Here is a 23,981-nt window from a genome sequence, read left to right as displayed (position 1 = left end):
GTTCTGGCAACTTACGGTATTAACGTACCTCACATCACAATGTATTTTCTATAGGGATATTTGTTCTAGGTTTAAAATTCAAGTGGCAGAGTTAGTTCTTTAAAACACAGGATTTTTACATTTTCCTCTTTAAAGATACTGGCTAGTTACTTGATCCATTTGGTTTTAAAACACTGTGAAGGGAGTCAGATTCAACCTGACTATGTCATTTCCATCAGCTCTATTTGAAAGCTACTTTAAACTTCTTTTCCATTAAAATGGAGAGTGCCCATTCAATTACTCTGATAAGTATTTGTGTACTTATCCTTCTAGAATAGAATTTATCCAATATTTGGAACAAGGAGCAGAAATGCTGTCTTTAAAAATTTGAGGGTTCATATGAAGTGAATATGATCTTAAATTTTGGGTTTTATCTTTTCATCCTAACCCAATAAGGAGCACAGTAAAGAAGCCCTGAGATGACTGTGGTTGACATTAGCCTGTTTATGTGGACGTGTGGAAACTTGCTGGAGTCATCAAGTTTCAGTTGATTGTACAGCTGAGTTTTCACCACACCCTTTCACTTCTCAAGTTTTGCATCACACTGCATGAGCAATTCTGCCTCCTGTATATGTTGATTTTAATCATTCACATCACATAGCCTATTAACATTTCTCAAATTTAAGTAATGCATATTGAGTTGACATTATTTTTCCTTCTTACCAGTAATATGTTTACAGGAAGTCAACTCTATGGTATTTTTTTTATTGAAGAAAAGAAACTAGAAGTGGAAATACAAGCTCTTGTAAGAAAAGTAATATTTAAGGAAGCAAAGGAGACCTTTAGGTGCCAGCCAGATCACCAGGGAAATTCTGAAACAAGCGACAGTGAAGCCTAGGTTAGAATAAATGCTAGAAGTAGACTAACAGGATATAAAATGAAACATGCTTATTGCAAAACCAGTGTCATAAAAATCAGTGCCATAATGGACACATTATCAAGTAGCATTTATGACTTTTGGTGTGTATTATGCTTTACAAATCTTAATGTTGTGAACTGAGATTTTTATATGGTATATTTAACATGAAACAAAAAAAATCAGGTAAAAGTTAAACTTCATCTAGCATTCAATATTTTATCCATGTCCAGGTAAACAGATGAAAAACTCAAATTTTATCTAAATAACTGCCATGTAAATGTGGCATAAAACATGCATGTGTCTTAAGATTTATATTTAATGTCTTATTTTTACTTGCTGACATTTCTTCCCAATTCAGTTCCTCATTGCTCATATGGATTATTATCCTTTTTGAAGCAGTTTCAAATGTCTGCCAGTGGACAAGTGAATAAACAAGTGTGGTGTATATATACAGGTTATACAGATTATTCAGTCTTAAAAAGCAATCAGATTCTGATACATATTATAGCATGCATAAACCTTCAAGATATTATAGTAAGTAGAGTAAGCCAGGTACAAAGACAAATATTGTATGATTCCACTTATGAGGTACCTCTAATAGTCAAATTCAGAAATATAGAAAGTAGAGTATTAGTCACCAGGGGCGTGGGGAGGGAGTGTGGAGAAGGTGAAATGAGGAATTCTCTTTTAAAGATACAGAATTCTAGTTTTTGATGAAAAAGTTCTCAATATGGATAGTGACATTAGCTGCACAATACTGACTATAAGTCATTTGTTGTAAACTTAAAAATGATTAAGATGGAAAAATTTTATATACAACAGTTATACAACAGTTTTTCCAAAAGGAGGTTAGAGACTTTGAAACATCTATTTAGGATCTTAGTTGTCACTTCAGGGACATCGTGATATCTAACTAGAAAAAATATTACAAAGTTGGCTGAGATTATTATCAATTTACATTAGATAACAGCTATTTTAATGCTATCATTTAATGATTCATTTTAGTCAGCACTTGCACATAAGGACATTTGAGGGAAATTTTGCTTTTAAGAAATGTCCACAATGTTATACTGCATTACTCTTAGAAACTGAGTAGACATGAGCCAGTTTAAACAGATGTTTACAAAGATAACTTTACATAGTCAAGTGAGAAAGTTTAGCTGACTTACATGTTGAGATTTATAACAAGTCCATTTCCATATATGTAGTTTATTTCAATTTTTAAAATTAAAAGGTGAATAACTAGTTATATAAGAGGGGGGTGAGCAATAGATGACAGCTGCTTTAAGTAGGAGACTCCATGAGATTGAGTTTAAAGCTATCTTATGCTGACATTAAAGCGAAGTATGTTAAAGGTGAGAAAACCAGTATATTTTATAAATCCCTAAACTTCTTTAACAGCATACAGATGTCATGCTGTTTTCTTCCACATTTCAAAGAATTAACTTAAAAATTAAATCAGGTACTTTACGTATTTTTCTTCCTGTCATCCTTTAATTCTTTTCAGAGCTATTACCCTCACTAATCCTCAACATTGTCAGCCTTTTTTTAAAAAAAAATACAGGGGTTGATGTCACCAAAAATAGAGGAAGGGCTTCCAAAAGTTTGTTCTACCATAAAAGCAACTAGTAAAATGCTAAAAATCTTTTCAGAATTCTAGGAATTGACAAGAGGCTTCTTGCGGCAACCCAAGCAGTGCTATGTAAGAAAAAATGATTGAATCTCAAGAACAGTAGGATTTTTGGCATTTTATCATGCTCTAGTCCTATCCCCCTGCTCTCCTTCAGGGATAGCTTTCATAGGTAACATCCTGCATTCTTAATATGGCATGTCAGCCACTGGAGTGAACAGAACTACATTTCTTTCAAAGCCTTATTTCCAAAGTATGGTCATTATTTTACCTGTCTGAAGAGTCCCTGGAAGACCCATTTTCAAGGCTGACTTGGTATATACTGTGTACTAAAAGCCTTTTTCCTTATGGTGGGATTGAAGGTGGGTGAGGAGATATTTATTGAAAACAATTAGAGTCAAGTGTATTACCTTTTCTCCTGCCTGGGGAGCCTGGTAACTGTTGGGGAAAACAGTAAGTTAGCCAAAAATCTGAAGAAGAAAATCTGGAGAATGATATGCTTATAGTGGCTTTGAAAGACTCACTATTTCAGGGAATCAAGAATGCCACATGGGTGTGTAGAGCTGTGTGCCTGTCCAGGAAAGACCTCAGAAGACTATAATGGTTCATGTTTGGCTGACCTTTAAGTCCATGCACAAGCAGAAAGTGGAGACTTAAGGTGGAGCTGCAAACTATCTGGCTGAATATTGAAGGCGTAGAACATACACACAAACCTCTCAGTAAGGACAGTAAATTTGGTTCCAATTCTTAAAGGAAATCTGATTATTAACAATTGCTAGGATAACCACGTAAAGTGGCTACATGACAAGGAATACAGATTTTTCCCAATTAGTTCAGGAAAATTACTAGACAAACAGCAATACAGAAATGGCTACAGAAAACAGCAACAACAAAACCCTGTGGAGGGGATATACTCTGATATACAGAACTGTCACATTTAAAATGTTCAGTTTGGGGGGGGAAAAAAAAGACTCACAAAGAACAACAGCCCATGTATGGGGAAGAAGCAATCAACAGAAATAATCTGAGGAAGGTCAGATGCTTTACTAGATGAAAACTTTAATCAGCTGTTTTAAGTGATGTTCAAAGAGCTAAAGGAAACTATACCCAAATGAGTTTTAAAAAATTATGAAAGTTATAGCTCACCTAAAAGGAAAATATTAAGGAAAAAAGAAATTATAAAAATGAAATAAATAAAAATTCTGAAGTTGAAAAGTATAATAACTGATTGAAAAATTTACTAGAGGGGTTCACAAAACAATTCTTGGCAAACTTAAAAATATTGAAATCCTTTTCTGACCACAGTGGTATGAATCAATGGCAGGAGGACAACTGGAAAATTAACAAAATGTGGAAATTAACACACTCCTGACCAACTAGTGGATCGAAGAAAAAAAAATATCAAGAAAAATCAAAATATCTTGAAACAAATGAAAATGAAAACACAATATACCAAAAAATTTATGAGATGCAGGAAAAATAGTTCTAAGAAGGAAGTTTATAGTGATAAATACTCTATTAACAAGAAAGAGCAAATGAACAATCCAACTTTACACCTCAAGCAACTAGAGCATAAGGAAGGAAGGAACACAACCAGAGCAGAAATAAATAGAAAAGATTAATGGATTTAAGACTTTTTTGAAAACTAACAAATCTTTAGCCAGACTTATCAGGAAAGAGAGGACTCAAAACATCTATGTCAAGAGGAGACATTGCAATTAATACTACAGGAATAGAACAAGTTTTAGAGATAATGATGAGTAATTATACACCAACAAATTAGGAAGTCTAGAAGAAATGGATAAATTCCTAGAAACATATAGCCAAGTCTGAATCATGAACAAAATAAACAGACCAATAAGAGATTGTATCAATCAAAAACCTCACATTAAAAGCCAATAACCAGATGGTTTCACAGGTGATTTCTACTGAATCAAAAATATTAAATCAGTTCTTCTCAAACTCCTCAAAAAAAAAAAAAAAAAAAAAAGAATAGCAGAAAGCACTCTCAAACCATTTTAAGAGTGTGTCATTGTCCTGATACAAAAGCCAGATAATACAAAAAACAGACCAATATCTCAGACGAATATAGTTGCAAAAATACTCAAAATATTAGCAAACCAACTTCGACACATTTAAAGAATCATACACCATGATCAAGTGAGACTTACCCCTGGAAAGCAAGGACAGTTACCATGTGCAATTCAATAAAAGCAATATACCATATTAACAGAGAAAAAACTGTATGATTATCTAAGTGATCTTAAGACACTTAGTTTTACAATCCTAAAATTCATATGGAACCACACAAGACCCAAAATAACCAAACCAATTTCTTCCTAAGCAGGAAGAACCACACTTCCTAATTTCAAAATATATTACAAAGCTATAATAATCAAAACATTAAAAAAACACATAGACCAAGGTACAGCATCAAAAGGAAAGAAATAAACCTACCATTCATAGTTAATATTTGAAAAGATATCCTAGAATACTAAATGGGGAAAGGATATTCTCTTCAAGAAAAACTGATACTCATGTTCAGACAGTTAAAATTGGACAACTATTTTATATCACTCATGAGAATTCACTTGAAGTGGATTATGAATTACATGTAATATTTGAAACAATAAAACTCCTACATAATTCAAGGGAAAAGCTTCTTGACTTTGATCTTGGCACTGATTAGATTTGACACCAAAAGCACAAGCAACAAGAGCAAAAATAAAGTCAGACTACAGACTAAAAGGCTTCTGCACAGCAAATGTTAACAGTCAAAAAATGAAAGGGCAGCATGTGAAATGATAGATAATATTTACAAGCCATATATCTGATAAGGAGTTACTATCCAAAGTACAAAGTACTTATACAACTTATTAGAAAAACACCAAATAATTAGATTTTTAAACAGCCAAAGGACTCGAATTTTCTCAAAGCCAGCAAAAATGGTCAAAAAGTGCTTAACATCACTACTCATGGGGGAATGCAAATCAAAACCACAGGATTATCACCACCTTCCTGTTAGCAAAAAGCCAAGTAATAAATGGAGGTGAGAATGTGTAATAAAGGGAACTCTTGAGCACTGTTGGTGGGAAGGTAAATTGGAAGCATAGTATGGAGGTTCCTCTAAAAGTTAAGTAGAGCTTTTATGATCTAGCAATTCCACTTCTGAGTATCCAAAGGAAACGAAATCACTCTCTCAAAGAGTACTTCCTTACTTATGAGGCTAGTTTATCTTGATACCAAAATTAGACAAGAGAATAACAAATACAGACCAGTATCTCTTAATGGGATTGATATAATCCTCAAAAAATGCTAGAAAATTAAGTTCAGTAGCTTAGTAAAAGGAGTATATCTCATTGCCAAGTGGAATGTATATCATGAATGCAAGTTTTGTTCATCAATACACTATGCCAAGAATTCCCATTGTGGCTCAGAAGGTTAAGGACCCAGTGTTGCTTCTTTGAGGACCTGGGTTCAACCCCTGGTCTCACTCAGTGGGTCTGGCATTGCCATAACCTGATGTGGCTCGGGTCTTTCGACCCTTGGCCTGAGAACTTCCATATGCTGCAGGTGCAGTCATAAAAAAAAAAAAAAAAAAAGAAAGAAACACATTATGTCAATAGATTAAAAGGAACAAATGCATAGTCACATTGGTAGAAAAGGAAATGTGACAAAATCCAATATCCATTCCTAACAAAAACATTCAAACCAGGAACAGAGGTATGGTGCTCAGCCTGATAAAACCCACAGCTAACGTTATACTTTTAATGAAGAACAAAAGCTTTCCCTCCAAGATCAAAGATAGGACAAGACAAACACTCTCAACACTTCTAGTTAACATTGTACTGGAGGTTCCAGCCAGGATAACAGGGGTGAGGGGGCATGCATCCATATTCAAAAGAAAAATGTTCAACTATATTTGTAGATAACATGATCTGATAATGTAGAAAACCAGAATCTACACATATTAAGATGAGTTCAGCAAGGTTGCAGAATAGATGACCAATAAACGAAATATCATTTACATTTCTGTATACCAGTCATTAGTGGCCAACTGTATCCCCTCCCCTCCTAATACAGAGTACCTCAAAATGTGACTGTATCTGGGGATACATTCTTTAAAGAAGATACTATATTAAAGTGAGGCAGACAAAAGTGTCCTAAGAGGAAATTTGGACCAAGACTTCAGGGATGTACTTGCACTAAGCCCAGACTATGTGAGGCCATTTAGAGAAGGTAGCTATCTGCAAACCAAGGAAAGAGGCCTCAGAAGAAACCAAACCTGCTGGCACTTTGATCTTGGACTTAGCCTCCAAATTGAGTAATTTTTTGTTGTTTAAACTACTCGGTGTGTGGCATTGTTTTGACAGCCATAGCAAAGTAATACTCTAGCCAGGAACAATTTAGAAAGGAAATTAAGAAAATTCCATTTATAATAGTATGAAAAAGAACATGATACTTAGGAATAAAAATAACAAAGTACAAAGCTAGTACACCAAAAGCTATTTTTTTTTTTCCTTTTTAGAGTCACAGCCGCAGCATATGAAAGTTCCCAGGCTAGGGATCAGATTGGAGCTGTAGCTGCCAGCCTACACTACAGCTCACAGCTGAGCGAGGGCAGGGATTGAACCCGCATCCTCATGGATCCTAGTTGGGCTTGTTAACTGCTGAGCCATGAAGAGAACTACTGAAAATTACCTTTTTGAAAGAAACTAAAGACCTAGATAAATGGAAAGACGTTCCATATAAATGGATCGCAAGATTTCTTGTTAAGATGGCAAAAGTTCTCCAAATTAAAACCTACAGAGTAAATTTAATCCCTATCAAAACCCCAACTACTATTTTTGCCCAGTAACAAAAATAGCTTGGTACTGGCACTAAGATACACATATTGATCAACAGGATAGAATTGAGTGTCCAAGTATAAACCCATACATCTAATGCCAGCTGATCTTTGACAGTGATGCCAAGTTCAATGAAAAATTAATTTTATCAATGATGGCTGAGATAACTGTATATCCACATACAAAAGAATAATTTTGGCCCCCTTCCTCACACTGAATACAAATATTTAAACAAGATAAATCAGAAACCTAAAAAATGTTAAGAGCTAAAACTATAAAACTCTTAGAAGAAACAGAGGTGTCATTATGACCCTGAATTAGGTATGGGTTTCTTATATATGATACCTCAGGCAGAAATCTTGAAATATATATAGACTCAATCAGAATTTTAAAAAATGGTACATAAAAGGACACTATCAAGAAAGTGAAAAGACAATCCACAGAATGGGAGAAAATGTCAGATATGTGAATTGCACACACAAGCCTAGTGTCCAGGATATACGAAGAACACTTACATTTTGATAATGAAAAAAAACAACCCAGTTAAAAGGGGGACAGGGTTTGGGAAACAGTTATCCAAAGATATGCAAATACCCAGTAAGCACATGATACGATGTATATAGGTTTTACGTTTTTCCGTTTTAATAAGAAGTAACAGGAGTTCCCGTCGTGGCGCAGTGGTTAGCGAATCCAACTAGGAACCATGAGGTTGTGGGTTTGATCCCTGGCCTTGCTCAGCGGGTTAACGATCCTGCGTTGCTGTGAGCTGTGGTGTAGATCACAGACGTGGCTCGGATCCTGCGTTGCTGTGGCTCTGGCACAGGCTGGCAGCTATAGCTCTGATTGGACCCCTAGCCTGGGAACCTCTATATGCCGCGGGAGCAGCCCAAGAAATAGCAAAAAGACAAAAAAAAAAAAAAAAAAAAAAAAAGTAACAAGTGTCCATGAAGAAACGAGGACCCTCATACATTACTGAGACTGTAACTGCAGAAGAGAGTTTGTCATTTCCTTACAAAGGAAAATGAGTAACTTTATCATCCATGTATCCACATATACTGTAAAAATTGCATGTGATGTTCATAGCATTATTCACAATAGCCCCAAAGTGGGAACAGCTCAAGTGTCCATCAACTGCTGAGTATACAGAATATAGTATATCCATTCAATAGATTATTATTTAGCAATAAAAAGGAATACAGTATTGATACAAGCTACAGCATGGATGAATCTTGAAAACTTGGTAAAGGAAAGAAGGCAGACCCCAAAAGTCACACATGGTATGATTCTGTTTATATGCAGTGTCTAGAAGAGGCAAATCCATAGGGATCAGAAAGTATCTTAGAGGTTGCCATAGGCTGGACGGAGGGGAATTAGGAGTGACTGCTAATGGTAATGAGGTCTTTGGGGGGTTATCAAAATGACTCCAATTAGATGGTAGTTTTGGTTTCAGAACCTTCAGAACAGTAAAACCCACTGAATTGTACACTTTAAATGAGTCTTAAACTATGTCAATCGTCTATCAATAAAAAATTCATAGTGAATATGAAAGGAAATTAAGAGGAAAGGAAAACAAGGTGACTGCAAGGTGAGGAAAAGAAATGGGGTAAAGCCATTAGGGCTGAAATGTTCAGCACATGGTGCTGACAACTCCAGCAGTTTGCAGGCCTGAGATCTGTGCTGCAAGTAATCGTCTCCACCAGGGACTCTGCAGAAGCAGAACTTCTGCTGAGTCTGACACTTAGAAAATCTGTGTCTTGTGGTTGAGCCATTTTTTAATTAGTTAGGAAAAATCTAGATTGACAAGAGTATCTATGACAATCAGCAATTTCAGAACTTCCCCGTGTGTTCCATAATAGGCATTAAGCAGCATGTTTCTTAACATGGTTATTTCATTTATTCACGAAGTGCCTGCTGAGCATTCGCTCATTTTCTTTTAGCAAAATGTAGGAGTTAAATTTATCATTGAGTATAATTGAGGAATTGGGTTTATGTTCCTAGTACATTGTTGCCACAACGAAACAAAAGTCAGGTAATTCCTTTACCCTTTTTAGTTGTTAGGCTGCACAAACCTTCATAAGTTTCTCAGCTCCAAGATTGAAGAAAGAGCTTGAAGACAGCAACAGAGACATCCATAATATTGGCTAGGGGGTCTTACAGGCCTGAAGCGAAGGGTCCTGGAGCAACGCCCCCACCATGTACAGCAGATAGAATGCACCACCATCTTAACTGTTCAGGGGAAGAGGAGGCGGTGGCTACCATTTATAGGGAGAATTGACTTCACGTTGGCTCATCAGTTTCCAGAGAAACCAATAGCTGGGGCATGTCCTTTACAGCCCTTCAGGTTAATGAGCTTCACGAGGGCAACTATTTCCCTTTAACAAGCTAGCAGGTGGAGCTGTTCTGGCCAAAGGGATTAGAACAATCACTAGCTGGGGTGGGGGGCAAGCATGTTCACGTGAGTGGGAGTATTAAGTGAAGCAGACTGGTTGAGCAGAGGATTTTCAAAAACAGGAGCTGTCTTGAGTGGCCTGACCTCTCCCATACATACCCTGCTTGACGCTTACAATCTTGTTCTGCCCCTCTTCCACGATAAACGTAGGCTCAGGTGTGCAGACATGTACTGCAACCAAACACCATAAATGCAGCACAGAGTCCAGGAGGTGGGCACACTTTGGAGCCAGGCACCCATCAGGTCAATTTTTCATGAATATCCACAGGAGGATGATGATAGCAGCTCTCATGGTAGAGCCAGCAATCACTTTCATTTCGCAATGAATCTTTGCCCAGCCCATAAACAGGTTCCCTCTGCTTAGACAAAGGATGAAATATAAGATGTTTAACACACAGACAGGGAAGATCATGACCATTAAAATATAAGCAGTAACAGCATCCTTAGATATCACCACCACCCTACCTGTGGTTTTTGTCCCGGCCTGCAGTACCAAACCACCTGCCCCCCCGGAGTCCCCACGGCCGGTCTTGAATACTGGAGAGGCAGAACAACAGACAGCAGGTTAATATAATGGTGCCTTTCCCCAATTAGGGGGCCCAGACTAATTACCTTAGTAGTCTTAGGTGGGGCAGACAGAAGACAGGTGAAAGCTCTAAGTCCCTTTGAAATCCTCTTCCCCATAGGGTGGTAAACCCAAACTACTGAAGACTTACTGGCCAATCCCAGGGCCATTTTATTTCCCCTAGAGGTAGATTTTGTGGCAAGGGCAAAAGTGAGTTATTGTCCTGCCCTAGAACTGGCAGCCGTTCTTCAGTGGTCACCAGTTGCACCCAAGGGTTGACTAGTTACCTCTGGGTTAACATGCTGTAGGCACTGGGGCAATTGCTCCTGGAATGTTCAGTTAGAGTTGTTAGGGCTTGAGTTATAGCCTCCCGATCCACACATTGAGGGCACAGGCTTCCTGCCTCAGTTGTTAGGTAATCTGTTCATTCTTTCAGTTAGCCTGGCAGCAGTGAGGGTGTAGGTTATGTTTGTAGACCCATTCCCCCACTTTGTGGCCTATAAAATGGGTTCCTTGGTCCCGAATGTTGTGCACAGCCGTTCTAGACTTTGCATAGTTGTTTTCCCTTGGTCAATGACCCAGGCCTTTTGTAATGTCTTTCACCTGTTGTAACCCACTGCAGACTGCATAGAGCTTTTGTCCCAACACACAGTATTGATGCTCTACCCCTTTCCACAGCTGTGACGAGACAAATGTACTATTTTGCTGTTGCCACACGCCCCAACCAAACGCGGCGAACTGGCCGTGACCAATTCGCAAGTCTGTTCCTGAGTTATTCCTAAAGCCAGTGTCTGTAATGTTTTGGGTGGTGTGTCAGAGGTATGCTTCTATTTTGTAGGGAACCCAGGTCTTGCATTCTGTCTGCATTCAAGAGCCACCCCTGTGCAGTCAGATAAACAACGACCCTGGGGCTGCTACTCTTATAACCGGAAGGAGACTGATGTTAACAGGACATTATCACCATAACAGGAGAGGAAAGCATTTCTTAGGGCAGACACAAGACCCGCCCCACCCCCATGCTAGTCAGCAGCCACCTCAGGATTAACCCCACAATTTCCCACCCGTGCCCCTCCCTTTCCCACATCTCAGTGCTCATGGGAGCGTCCCTGGCGTCCTGACTAGCTTACCAACGGTGCTGCACCTGCTGGCCCGGAAGCCTTGCGGGTGCCCAGCCCGGAGACTGAAGAAAGCCTGGAGACAGTGACAGAGAGGTCCATGATGTTGGGTAGGGGGTCTTACAGGTCCGAAACAAAGGGACCTGGAGCGAGGCCACAACGCGCAGACCACACATGCCGCCATCTTAGCCAATCGGGGGAGGAAGGCGAGGCTGCTATTTATAGGCGGAACTGACGTCATGTCGGCTCATCAGTTACCAGGGAAACCAGCAGCGGGGGGGGGGGGGGGGGGGCCTGGGGGGGCCCTCCCGCAAGCCCTTTACAGCCCCTCAGGTTAACAAGCATCCTGAGGGCAGAGCTTTCCCTTTAACAAACTAGCCGGTGAGCCAGAGGATTAGAACAATCACTAGCTGGGGCAGGGGGTAAACGCGTTCACCTGAGTGGGTAAAAGCAGGGACGGGTGGAGCAGGGGATTTACAAAAAGCAAGAGAACAGCCATCTTAAGTGGTCTGATCATGCAGGAGTGTGCAATTCCGTTTTAATAATTTGCTGTCTACTATTTTGAGGCTTCTTGATTTTTGTTTGTTTGTTTGCTTGGGTTTTTTTGTTTTTTTTGTCTTTTGAGGGTTGCACCCATGGCATGTGGAAATTCCCAGGCTAGGGGGTGTAGCCGCTGGCCTACACCACAGCCACAGCAACCCTGGATCCTTAACCCACTGAGTGGGACCAGGGATCGAGCCTGTGAACCTGCATCCTCATGGTTACTAGTCAGATTCGTATCCGCTGAGCCACAACAGGAACTCCCTCTGCTATTTTGAGTTTTACATGTTTTGTGCTTTGGTATTTACAGGTCAAAAAAAACCCAAGAAACTTTAGCTTATTAAAAGTCAGAAAGAAGACAGTGTAAACATTTATGCCATTTAAGTACAACATATGATTTCATTATGAATGAGCCAAATATATTAATTTCATCTAAATAGTAAATGTAGTATTGATATTAGGACAAAAGGCATTATGCTAAATGTTAAATATTCTTTAAAAAAGAGCGATAAAAAAAAAAAAAAAGGAGTTCCCGTCGTGGCGCAGTGGTTAACAAATCCGACTAGGAACCATGACGTTGCGGGTTGGGTCCCTGCCCTTGCTCAGTGGGTTAACCATCCGGCGTTGCCGTGAGCTGTGGTGTAGGTTGCAGACGCGGCTCGGATCCCATGTTGCTGTGGCTCTGGCGTAGGCCTGTGGCTACAGCTCCGATTCAACCCCTAGCCTGGGAACCTCCATATGCCGCGGGCGCGGCCCAAGAAATAGCAACAACAACAACAACAACAACAACAACAAAGACAAAAAAAAAAAAAAAAAAAAAAAGAGTGATGTTAGCTGTTAGGTGAATTTTTAAAAAATTCTTATTTCATTTAAAATATTCATAAAAATTTTACTTGAGATTATAAAAGAGCAAAAAGCTGATATATTTATCAACAAGATGATGAAAGTTGATTCTGAGAGCAGACAGCAGCCAAGGTGAAGAAATGAGTCTTGTAATTGGGTACCAGAGGTTGAAAAAAATTGGCCCTATCAAATGAGGAGGGAGAGGAAATGCTATAGACCTAAAAGAAAAAGTCATGATATTAGTTTAGGACTGAATAAAAGCAATCCACTAATACTAATTTCTCTTTCTCTGAAGCAATTGTAGAAAGTGTTATTAAAGTGAATAACTATTTTCTGAAATAATAAAGAATAGGTTTCAATAAATACTAACTACTCACAGCCTGTATTACATCTCATGATGTTTTCTTGAGTATCCTGCTAGCCAAGTCTCCACTTAGAACAAGTCTTTGGAAACACAGCTATGACAGAGTTGGAGGTGGCATGAGATGGATAATTGTAATTACCTTTATGCAGGTAGTATTGCACTTGGAATGTGTAAAAATGGCTCTTTGAAAGTTGGTATAGATAAGAGGCTGCAAACAGGTTTGACATCTGTATAGACATTAGCTCAGGTGCTTATGCCACCCGGGGTTCTCTAAATGGTGAGAATGATTCTGATATACAATTTTAAGATCTTAAAAGACAGTGTTCACTGAATTCCAAGATCTTTTGTTTTGTGTAGTTTTTTAAAGTTTTATTGAAGTATAGTTGATTTACAATGTTGTGATAATTTCTGCTGTGCAACTCCAGATCTTTGCCATGAACAGAGAACTCAAGTCTTGCTTCTTTGTGATTCCTAATTCATTTGTTCCTTGAGAGGTTAGCTAAAATTAAGCCAGTGAGCAACAAGCAAAACAAACAAATGTCCCAGCTTTTAAAAACTATAGTCAGTAGAAACAAGCCTCACTCATGATAACTCTTCTCTCAAATCAGATGGAAGATGAAACTTCTACCACAGAAACATCTTAATTTCTCTTCATGAAACTGAAATAGACTCTTCTGTAGTGAAATGTATATGGCAAACTCAGATCACTTAGGCCACAAAGTACACGACTTTTAATTAGCCAGGATTACATGGGCAGTGGACTTTCTATTTCACTCAGAACCTACCATCCCACATACATTTTTGTTACTTGTTACTTGCTGTAATGTAAAGGAAAAGTAATTTCTTACAAGTAATTATTGTTGACCTTTAAGGCAGTGTACCAAAGCTTAACTTTATTATGATGTTCTTTCTTACTTTGTTCTGAGCACTAAGTCATCATGCATGATTGATTTTTGCTTTACCTGCCTCTTCTCCCATACTTAAGTATTTCCTATGTGTGCGGCTCTTCAGAATAAGATGAAGATATGAGCGAAATGCAACAGCACCAGTGAGATAGACAAAACACATCAAAGCCCCTCAGGACTCACTCTGAATTACCACTTGCCTCCCTTTGAATTTTTGGCATCCACTTAGGTACACAGCTTCACTCAGGAGGGCAAAGCATTGCTGACAATAAGCAAGAAAAAATAAACACTGCTAATTGGCACATCTAATAATAAAGGGGAAAAAAGAAAAGAAAAGGATGGTGGAGGAAGACTTGTTTCTTCTCAGAGAAACAGGAAACACCCATTTTTCTACTGTGAAAGCTGAGGGGAAAAAGCCAAACTGAAAGGAGAGATGCTTTCTTGAAATGGCTCCTGCTGGGCCCCCATAATTTTGCATATAAATGGGAAATAGAGTAGTACAGAACATTTTGGGAAGGTTTATGCAAAGGTTCCTGAAGTCGTGATGTCACTAGGGATATAGACCAAAAAAAATGGCATTAATTAAATGACAATCGGGGTTGATTTTGATAGAGAGATTCAGTTTTCCAATTTAATGTTCATTAGGTAACTACCTCAGGTACTCACCTTTGGATGTCATTGTTACATAGAACTTGAAAACTTGGTTGAGCAGAAGTTAAAGAACCAGTTTTTTCTAAGTAAGGTGAGGAGGAAGGAATCAACTGGTTGAGAAAAAGCTCAGGAGATTAGCAAAGAGCATTAAAAAAGTGTTGTATGCAAGGCGTGTGTGTGTGTGTGTGTGTGTGTGTGCGCGTCTACAAAATAAACAGTAAACTGAATACTGCATTGAGGAAAACATGTTACACTTCCCGTTCTTCTTCTCTTCAGCTAAGTAACCATGAGAGAGGCATTCTTTCAGTATCAAATTAGCATAGTAGTTTGAGTATCAGGGCCCACTTCCAGTGGGCACTGAGATCAAATTAAGGTGGTTATTGATGGCACCCATAAATTTTTCAAAGCATGCCGAAAAGTGGACAAGACTGGGAGTTCCCATCGTGGCTCAGTGGACGTGACTCTGACTAGCATCCATGAGGTTGTGGGTTTGACCCCCAGCTTTGTTAATTGGGTTAAGGATCCAGTGTTGCCGTGAGCTGTGGTGTAGGTTGCAGACAGGGCTTGGATCTGGTGTTGCTGTGGCTGTGGTGTAGGCCATCTGCTGCAGCTCTGACCCCTAGCCTGGGAACCTCCGTATGCCGAGGGTGTGGCCCTAAAATGACCAAAAAAAAAAAAAAAGGTGGACAAGACCAACAGGACCTTTTGCACTTAGAAGCACTGAAGCGAATTCTTCATTTGATTTAGAACACCCTCTCTCTTCTTCCTTCCCTCTCTTTTCTTAATTTAAGAAACCTGAAGTCATGTACATTGCGCCAGGAACTGGTCTCAATTCCTTAATTATTCAGTATTAACTCATGTAATCCAATACAACTTTATAAAGGCATAACTACAGTTCTCCCCATTTGATGGTTGGGGAAGCGAGGCGCTAAGAAGTTAAGGAAATTGCTCAAAGTCGTACAGCTATTTAGTGAGGGAGGTGAAATTCCATCCCAGTCTGGTGATAGAACTCTGTACTTTTTAACCAATATGCTTTCATTCCGTTCTCTGCATTTACCCCCTGAAAAATAAGGTCAACTATGTAAAATAAGATGTAAAGTGTCTAGAGGGCTGGAAAGGGTTAACGCTGAAGCACTTCCGCGAGCTGAAAAAACAAAAACAAACCAGCCAGCAAAAGCCTGTTAAAGCCCCCGGTGGAAATTCAGGGGGCCTTCTGTTCCTTTAAACTCTCGCTTTCGCTCCCGCTGACACTTCGCAGCGGCCGCGGCTGGACCAGGCTACCGCGCTCCCTTCGTCCTTCCACCCGCCCGCGGGTCTGGGGTCCGAAGGGGCTGCGCAGGGTCGGTATCCGAATTGGCTCGGGTTTGCTTTCTTCACACCCCAACCCCCGCCACACACATCCTCCCGGGAATGGCGTACTGGAATTAACCCTTTAGCGCCCAGGAAGCCCCCACTGGCGCCGGGCGCCCGCTGGGTCCGCTGCAGGGTCCACTGCTGGGCCGCGATTCCCCGCAGGCGGGCGTGCGGGCGGCCCAGGGCCAGGGGCTTGCAGGCGCCGCTGGCCGGGCTGCAGGGGGTGCGAGCCCGGTGCAGGGATGGCGCCCGGGCGGCGCAGAGGTGCAGTCCGGCGCTCCCCGCCCTCCGTGTTCGCCTTTTCGCCTTCTCTGCTGGCGCTCCAGGCCGCCGGCTGCCCCGGGCACGGCGAGCTGGAGTTGCCCTCTCACTCCCCCCTGCTTCGCTCCCCCGGTTTAATCTCTCGGCGACTCCTTTGCCAGCCCCGAGGAAAGTGCAGCCATTGGACAGGTCGGTGCGAGCTGCCGGTTTCGGGAAGGAAGGTGGGAGACGCCTGGAGGAGCGAGGGGGAGGGAGGAGGGAGGAGGGAGGAGGGTGCCGCGGCGGATCTGGCAAATTGCGAGCTGCCTTCCCTCCCCAAAGTGTGGAGCAGGAGCGCGGGGGAGCGCGGCGGCGGCGGCGCCTCCTCCGCCACCAAACTCCCGGGCTCTGCGGTGCTTGGGACCACCTCCTCCTTAGCCGGGAGGAACCCTCTCCCAATAGGTTTCAGCCTGACTTTTTCCTCCTCATTTCTTTCTTCTTCACCCTCACCCCCTTTTCTCCCCTCCAGTACATTTTTCCTGCCTCCGGACCTCAGACTGCTGCAGCTCGAGCCTTCCCAGGGGCTGCCCATCCCTCCGGCTGCGAGCGAGGACGCACGCCCTGCATCGGGCGAAGAAAAGAAGAAAAACTTGTCGGAGGGGTTTCGCCAGCCCACAGTAACCCCCTTCCCGCAAACCCGAATCTTCCGCGGGGCCATCCCAAGACTGGGGAAAGTTCCGAAAGCCCTCTCGGATTTGGAGGAGGCACCCTAGCTGACTGTGGAATTAGATCTGTTTTGAACCCAGTGGAGCGCATCGCCGCGGCTCGGAAGTCACCGTCAGCGGGCACCGGGGTGGCGCTGCCCGTGCGGAGCGGAGAGTTTGCCAGCTCCGGCTGCAAGTGGCCTTTCGCCTCCGCAGTTGCTAGTCTGTGTCTGGAGTGAGGGCTGTGAGTGTTGTGGCAAGTTGTGAAGAGAGACCTGGAGGTCCGGAGAAGACTGCGCTCGCCTCGCACTTCCTTTTTTCTCTTCTTGGCTCCCGGGCGTGAAGTCTGAGCGAATTTTACAAAGGCCTCTGCGTCCTGCCGGGACCGGTCCGCAGCGTTCGGCCCCGCGGTCCTCATTCCCAACCGGAGCCCCGGAGCCCCGGGCGCCCGAGAAGGACTGGCGGGGAGGGGGAGGGAGGTCGCGGCGGCGGCATGGCGAGGTTCCCGCGAGCCGACCTGGCAGCTGCAGGAGTTGTGTTACTTTGCCACTTTTTAATGGACCGGTTTCAGTTCGCTGCAGGGACGCCTGGAAACCAAGTCCACGGTAAGATGCACTTTCGCTTGTTGCTTTTCTGCCCAGCTGGAGACCTCTCTGGCACCCATTCTCAGCCTACCCTCACTTCATCTATATGCCCTTGGCAAAGTTATTGCAATTGCATTTCGAGTAAACTTGGGCTCGTCATCATCTGGGGAAAAGAAGGTTGGCTGAATGAGTTGGGTGATAGGGTCTGGGGGTTTTCCTAAGGATTTCGGGCTTGCTTCGCCTGAGCTGCAGGGGGTGGTAGTGACTCCCCCAACGCGTCCAGAGAGGACTGTGGAAGAGCAAACCTTCCCTGGGTACCTCGCCTAGGAGCTGGCATCCTGGGCTGTGTCCTCTCCGGCTCCTCCCCCTTCCCTGCTGCCAGGATAAACGGAGCGAGTGCGTGATGGGGGCAGTGGGTGGGGGCTTTGGTGTGGCAACCGGTGATTGCAGGGCTCCCCTCTGCTGGAGAAAATTCCCAGTGGCCGCACCTTCCTCCCCCGGGCAATCCCCACCTCTGCTCCCTCCTTGCAGGGCAGCCGCTGAAAGTGGGGCGGGGTGGGTGCGGCGGAGCGCCGAGGAGGGAGAGAGGTGGGGTGGGCGCGTCTCTGGAGACCAGCCCCTGGCCCCATTGTCCTCTGCCGGTCGTCTTCGAAGACTGCCTGAACGTGCAGGGGGTTCTTCCCTGTGGCCCTGGCCTCCGCCTATTCCCGGTGGCAGCACCTCCTGCTCGAGTTGCTGCTCCAGCCAGGTGCGCGTCCAGCCCGGAGCCGCGACCCCAGGGGTCGAGCGCGCAGCCCGCCACGCCGCCCTGGGCCCGGGGCCCGCTGGCTCCTCCCCGCGCAGCGCTGCTGAGCCCTGGCTCTGCTGCCTTCCTGTGCTCGGGTGCCTGCACCCCATTTCTGCCCCTCAGACTTCGAGAGGAAGTGAATGAGCACGAACCCTTGGAGGGAGAAGAAAAAGGAAATACAAACTTACTGATTAGAATAATCAAGGTTTTGTTTTGTAATTCAGAGGAGGGGACGTGGTGAGTGATGCCTCGGAAGGTACAGCCATCCCCAAATGTCAGAGCTGACAGTCGCAGCTGGGAGGCTAGGGAGAGCACCTGGGGGTTCCAGGTGAGGTGAATCCTGAAGGAAGTCCTTGAAGGAATTTTTACCAAGCCAAGGCAGCCACAACGCTGTGTCTATCCCTGGTGTAAGTTCTTACAAAGCACGGGTTCCGACTCTGCGCCCCAATTTGTGATTGGAGGGGTGCGTTTGTTGGGGGTCGGGGGAACATGGTGACAACACTTTTAAAGCTGTGAATAAAACACAGATTTCCTGGATGTTGATTTGTCTTTGTCATTGTAATTGTTCCGCATAAATGGACGTAGGTTGTTTTTGAATGGGTATTATTTATCTACAGATCATACCTACTATTTGCTTGTCTGATACATTTCATTAGTTTTGAAAAAATAAGACTTCTGTTCATCTAGGGAGCAGCACATTTATTTAAAAAAGTGAAGTAGCAGTTTTCGTGGGCATATTCACGACATAAATGCTTAAAGAAAGCAATTTACTTCATCCCAAAGGAGGTAGAGAGGTGTGTGTAACAAAATGCATCCCAAGTTATTTATTTGAAAACTTATTTGGCACTGGAGATAAACAGTACATCTACAGTGAAGAAAAAAGTCAGCAAATGTTTTATTCTGAACTTTTTTCATTAGTATGTTACTAAAAAATATATAAAATAAATTTACTCTTCTAAGTTCTCAAATTGAGGATAGAATCCATACCATTCCGATGGTTGAAAGCCTGTACTTTGGGGAATATTAAATACATTAATTATTCAACATAAATCCACAGGTATTATAAACCAGTATTTCTGGTAGAAAACTGTTCTAGAAGCCCATGTAGTTATAGGATTGACTGAAAAAGGAAGAGTTTTCAATTTCTAGGCAATTTTTTTGAGATTTATTACAAACTGAAGTAGCTTCTTTCTTGGACATCAGTATGCATTAGTTTTATGAAGTAATCTTGGAAATAAATGGTTAGCCTGCTGTAATATACAGACTGTAGCAATGAAATGGAAGAAGAATATTGTCTCCTTTGTAAAATAGTCTAACTAAAAGTTCAATATGGAAAATTTTTTAAAAATCCAACAGTCCTGGAATTTGGCATGTAGCAATCAGGATTTTTATTACAGACATTTTGGCATGGGAAAAAATCTGATTTCATAACAGGGACATTTTATTTATGCATTACTTTAGAAATGCTGCACTTGCCTTTGTTGCCACCAGAGGGCAGAGAGACTGCTAATTTCTTTCTGATTCTTTCCCAAATCTCGGATTAATGATCCTCAATATTTTGTTTTTCTATGTGCAAATATTTTTTGATAGTTCAACTTCCCATTTATAAATGAGTGGCAATTTGAAATGATGAGGCTTTATCATAGTTCCCGCTTTCATTGAAATTAACTAAATACTTATTCATTTAACCTTTATTTAGCATTTCCTACATGACTTAGATTTTGAATACATTCTTGTGGTATAATAAGTACAGTGGAAAAATCCAAATACTCTCTTTTGCATCATCATCAGTGATTATTAACAAATTATTGTGGAATTCCCAAGAATATAGTTTTAAAATATCTCTTTTATGATTAAAAGTTCATTATTATGTAATGAACTTATTTTTAGAATTGAATGTATTCTGTGTGTATATGAAAAGTTTTTGCCCATTCTAAATAGTAATATCTCAACCAATATTTGGAGAAAAATAAGCTCAGAATAATGTTAAATCCTGTAAATCTCAAATCATCTCTCTGTTGGTATGATTCATCCTTATATCCTAAACTGATTGAAAAAAAGAGTTTCATAATAATGTCAAAGGAAAAAGATGCACTAATATCTTAAAGAATTCTAAAAATTTAAATCAGCAAAAAAGGCCTAAAAATATGTAGTTATATTTTAGCCCGACTATTGCTCTTAAATGTTATTTAAGGCAACAAAGTAGTTCATTCCCACTATAGAGAGCAAAAATAGTTTAGACTCCAAGGTATTTTCACTTTTAAAACTTTCTAATATTGCTGTGTTCTAGAGACAAGTAGTTTATTTTAGTCTTTTCTCTAGTTGAATATTTTCCTATTTTCTGCTTTCATTGGAATTAAAAAAAAAAACTTTAGTTTGAAATATTACTAATTTGTGGGGTTTACTATGAGAATATCTATTGAGACCCACTGTCAATAGTATAAATTTTCTATTTGCAGACAAACCTGGAGCACCAAAAAAAAAGGTTATAACAGAGGGCTCATTTATTTAATTTTAATTTTTTTTTCTTTTCTGTCTTTTTAGGGCTGTACTCATGGCATGTGGAAGTTCCCAGGCTAGGGGGTGAATTGTAGCTGCAGCTGCTGGCCTACACCATAGCCATAGAAACATGGGATCTGAGCCACGTCTGCGACCTACACCATAGGTCACGGCAACTCCTACCTTCAACCCACTGAGCAAGGCCAGGGATCAAACTTGCAACCTCATGAATACTAGTCAGACTTGTTTCCGCTGCACCACAATGGAAACTCCAACAGAGGGTTAATCTAAGTGAATATTGTCTATAAAGTAGACATGAATCAGATTATTGGACAAATCATAGATTTTTTTTATTGATGACTCAACTGCATAAGTTTTTTATTGACTTGATTGCATACAAATATTTACTCTTGACTGTAAGTATGAAATCTGAGAGTCTTTTTCCTTTAGAGGATAGAAGTTGAAGCGTGAGGTTGGGAAAGTTTGGACTGAGACATAAATGTGATTGATCTAGAACATTCCTGTCAGAAATAAGGTTTGAAGTTCACTGATGTCTGTGGACAGATTTAGAATTATTATAATTTGGACAATTTGTGCATTTCTTACGTTCGATCTTGAGAAACAGGTTCTTATCAAGGAGAATCTGCTTGAATAAAACTTGGGAATAGAGATACTAATTTTCTCCGCACAGGTTTCTTCTCTGCAAGAATCAGATACTTTCATGCAGAAATGTAGATATTATGGATTATTTTCCAGTAGTTTTTTCCTCAGTTTTTTTTTTTTTTTCCCCTAAGAGTTATCTCCTAGTGCAGATCCAGTATGTTTGTGAGGTTGAATGGATTGATCAGCTGGGGTCATGGGGTCTAAAGTCTCAAGCTGTTTCCCCACATGGAAGACCATTGCTGCGTGGCCTCCACCACTTTCCCCCCTCCCCCTCCCCTGAGTGTTTTTGACCCTCTAACCTTAACACTCTAGCCAGACGAAGCTCCTTAAGGTTCCGGGGGTACCATGTGTCACCACCTCCATGCCATTCCTCCTGCTCTTCCTTCCCTAACCCATCTGCTTTTTCTTACAGGCTTATCTCCAGGGATGCAACTTACAAAAGGATGTGTTTTAGAACCCGCAGAGAGCTCTCTAGACCTTTTAGAGGGCGCTTCTCTGACTCTGCTTGATATTATGGGAGTTTTAGGGGGTTTTTTGTTTATTTTTCTTTCTTCCCTTTCTCATGTCTGCATCTTTTTCATTTTATTTTATTTTTTTCATATATTCTCTTAGATCATATCCCACATTCTTAGTTCAGGCTCTGCTGTCATTCACTTCTGAATCCCCTGTGGCTTCTACCACACAGTCATGCAATAAAAAGTTGTCGAACGGACTGAACAGACTGGAATTAACAGTTCAGGCTGGATTGTTGACTTGAATGTCACCTTGGGAGATTTTTATACTTTTTGCTCTATTTATGACTTTTTCCTTCAGTAAGATGGAAATGACTCTACAGACAGGCTTCACAGAACAGTAGTTTAAAATGAGAGAATAGAATCCAGAGGTCTGTCATCATGGTCTGGTTGATGATATTTACCTTAAATCTTCGGTTAATAGAACTTTCAGGAAGTTTATTCTGTCATTCTACTCTACTGGTTTCTGACTGTGTTTTCACTCATTTGCTTGCTCTAATACCATAAAGTACAGCATGTGTATATAGTATGTATATATATGTTATGTGTACATTATATATATGTAGTACTGGTGCTCCATGTTCAGTGGAACTGAGCACTGTTAAGTAAATTTAGTTATTTATGAAATTACTTTTGAACTGAACTGTGCGTAGGTCTCATGCCATTAACCTACACCGAAAGTGGCTTTAAAAACCTAGTCTCCTGAAATGTGTCACAGTGGCTGTCCTGAGGGCAGGTGGTGGGGTGGTGTCCTCTGCATGTGCCTTAGGTGAGAGAGAAAGAGAGAGAAACTCTTGTGTCTTAATAACAGATATAGTGGTTTCTCTTCTCTGACTTGCTTGTATCTTCTGGACATTGGGAATCGTGGCCAGAAACATTCCTTTTTTCAAACGGGGTTTCTCGAAAACTCAGAACACCGTTTGTGGGCCTGCCTCCAAAAAGCTTAGAAACCTCTGGCTTCCATTGTGTGCCCTGGTTTGTTTCCTTGGGTCTTCCTCGTGTCCTTCCTACTCTCATTTATCTTTGTCTAGCTTTTCTCCCTGCAAATCTTGTCCTGTATTTGTTTTAGTGATGGGAAATAAGTCAATAAAAAGAAATCACCATAATACACCAGGTTGTATACTACAAAGTTGCTTTCTGCTTTCTTTTCATCTGACTAATTCCAGTCCTTTGCCTTTATTCTGAGCACATATTTCTCAGAGCATTAATGATCTCTGTACAGGATTCCACTCTGAGAAGTCTTTCTTCGTCCCCGAGGCTCACACAGGATGTCTTCCCTCATTCTTCCCCAGACAATGATTCTGTTCAAATGAGGAAGTTGCTGCAGAATGACAGACTAAGTAATGATGCTTTTACTAAGACAGTTTCTCCCGCTATTTATTGTGTCATGTCTTGCCTGGCCAAATTAACAGAATAGTCTGAGCAAAGAACAGAATAGAACATATTCTACATTGTATTGTAACCAGACTTTAAACCTATACCTGTTTCCTATCTGTGCTTGGTTTTTCTTTTATCTTCTTTGATTAAAAAAAAAAAAGTGGTGAGCTATGGAGTGATGATACAGATCTGAGTATTGAAAGAGAATTAGAAGTCTTGTTGGCAGCCTGTTTGGAATTAGGATAGGCTGTTAAAGATTGTAGATCTGAACGTGGGGTCAGAAACTGTGACCTTCCTTGAAATACAAACTTTTAATCCCTTCCTCCAGAGGCCATCCAAACACATCTAAGCACTAGTGACTTGCCTGTCCCTTCCAAATTAAAATCAGCTGTCCTCAGCGTTTCTGCTTCAGGCATTATAGCAGAGAGTGGCCTGTGATTTTGTCAAGAGGGGGT

General features: G+C 41.3%; 2 protein-coding genes and 1 long non-coding RNA gene across 3 annotated transcripts in view; 2 read left to right on the top strand and 1 right to left on the bottom strand.

The window, feature by feature from the left end:
- Nucleotides 1-9,246: 9,246 nt before the first annotated feature.
- LOC146399561 (uncharacterized) lies at nucleotides 9,247-11,699 on the bottom strand. The gene is made up of 3 exons (XR_014818069.1): nucleotides 11,517-11,699; nucleotides 10,290-10,361; nucleotides 9,247-10,180 (listed from the first exon to the last, which is right to left on the bottom strand). It is a non-coding gene; the product is annotated as an uncharacterized LOC146399561 (long non-coding RNA).
- Nucleotides 11,700-16,382: 4,683 nt separating this feature from the next.
- Nucleotides 16,383-17,709, top strand: LOC146399560 (uncharacterized). Its single transcript, XM_084980434.1, has 2 exons — nucleotides 16,383-16,642; nucleotides 16,930-17,709. Exons 1-2 carry the CDS (start codon nucleotides 16,403-16,405, stop codon nucleotides 17,341-17,343), a joined length of 654 nt encoding a protein of 217 aa, XP_084836560.1. The 5' UTR covers nucleotides 16,383-16,402; the 3' UTR covers nucleotides 17,344-17,709.
- The window catches only part of PLXDC2 (plexin domain containing 2), a 416,197-nt gene continuing 408,954 nt past the window's right edge, over nucleotides 16,739-23,981 (top strand). The window contains exon 1 of the mRNA XM_021064961.2: nucleotides 16,739-17,709. Coding sequence (XP_020920620.2) covers nucleotides 17,598-17,709 — 112 coding nt within the window. The 5' untranslated portion in view covers nucleotides 16,739-17,597. The remainder of the gene's footprint in view (nucleotides 17,710-23,981) is intronic.

The sequence above is a fragment of the Sus scrofa genome, chromosome 10, assembly GCF_054392235.1.
Source record: "Sus scrofa isolate SSC_HxYL_T2T_F1_AM1 chromosome 10, Sscrofa_HxYL_maternal_Yorkshire_Landrace_v2.0, whole genome shotgun sequence".
NCBI classification, from domain to species: Eukaryota; Metazoa; Chordata; class Mammalia; order Artiodactyla; family Suidae; genus Sus; species Sus scrofa.
The sequence above is the reverse complement of the archived record's forward strand: the minus strand, read 5'-3'. Positions and strand labels throughout refer to the sequence as shown.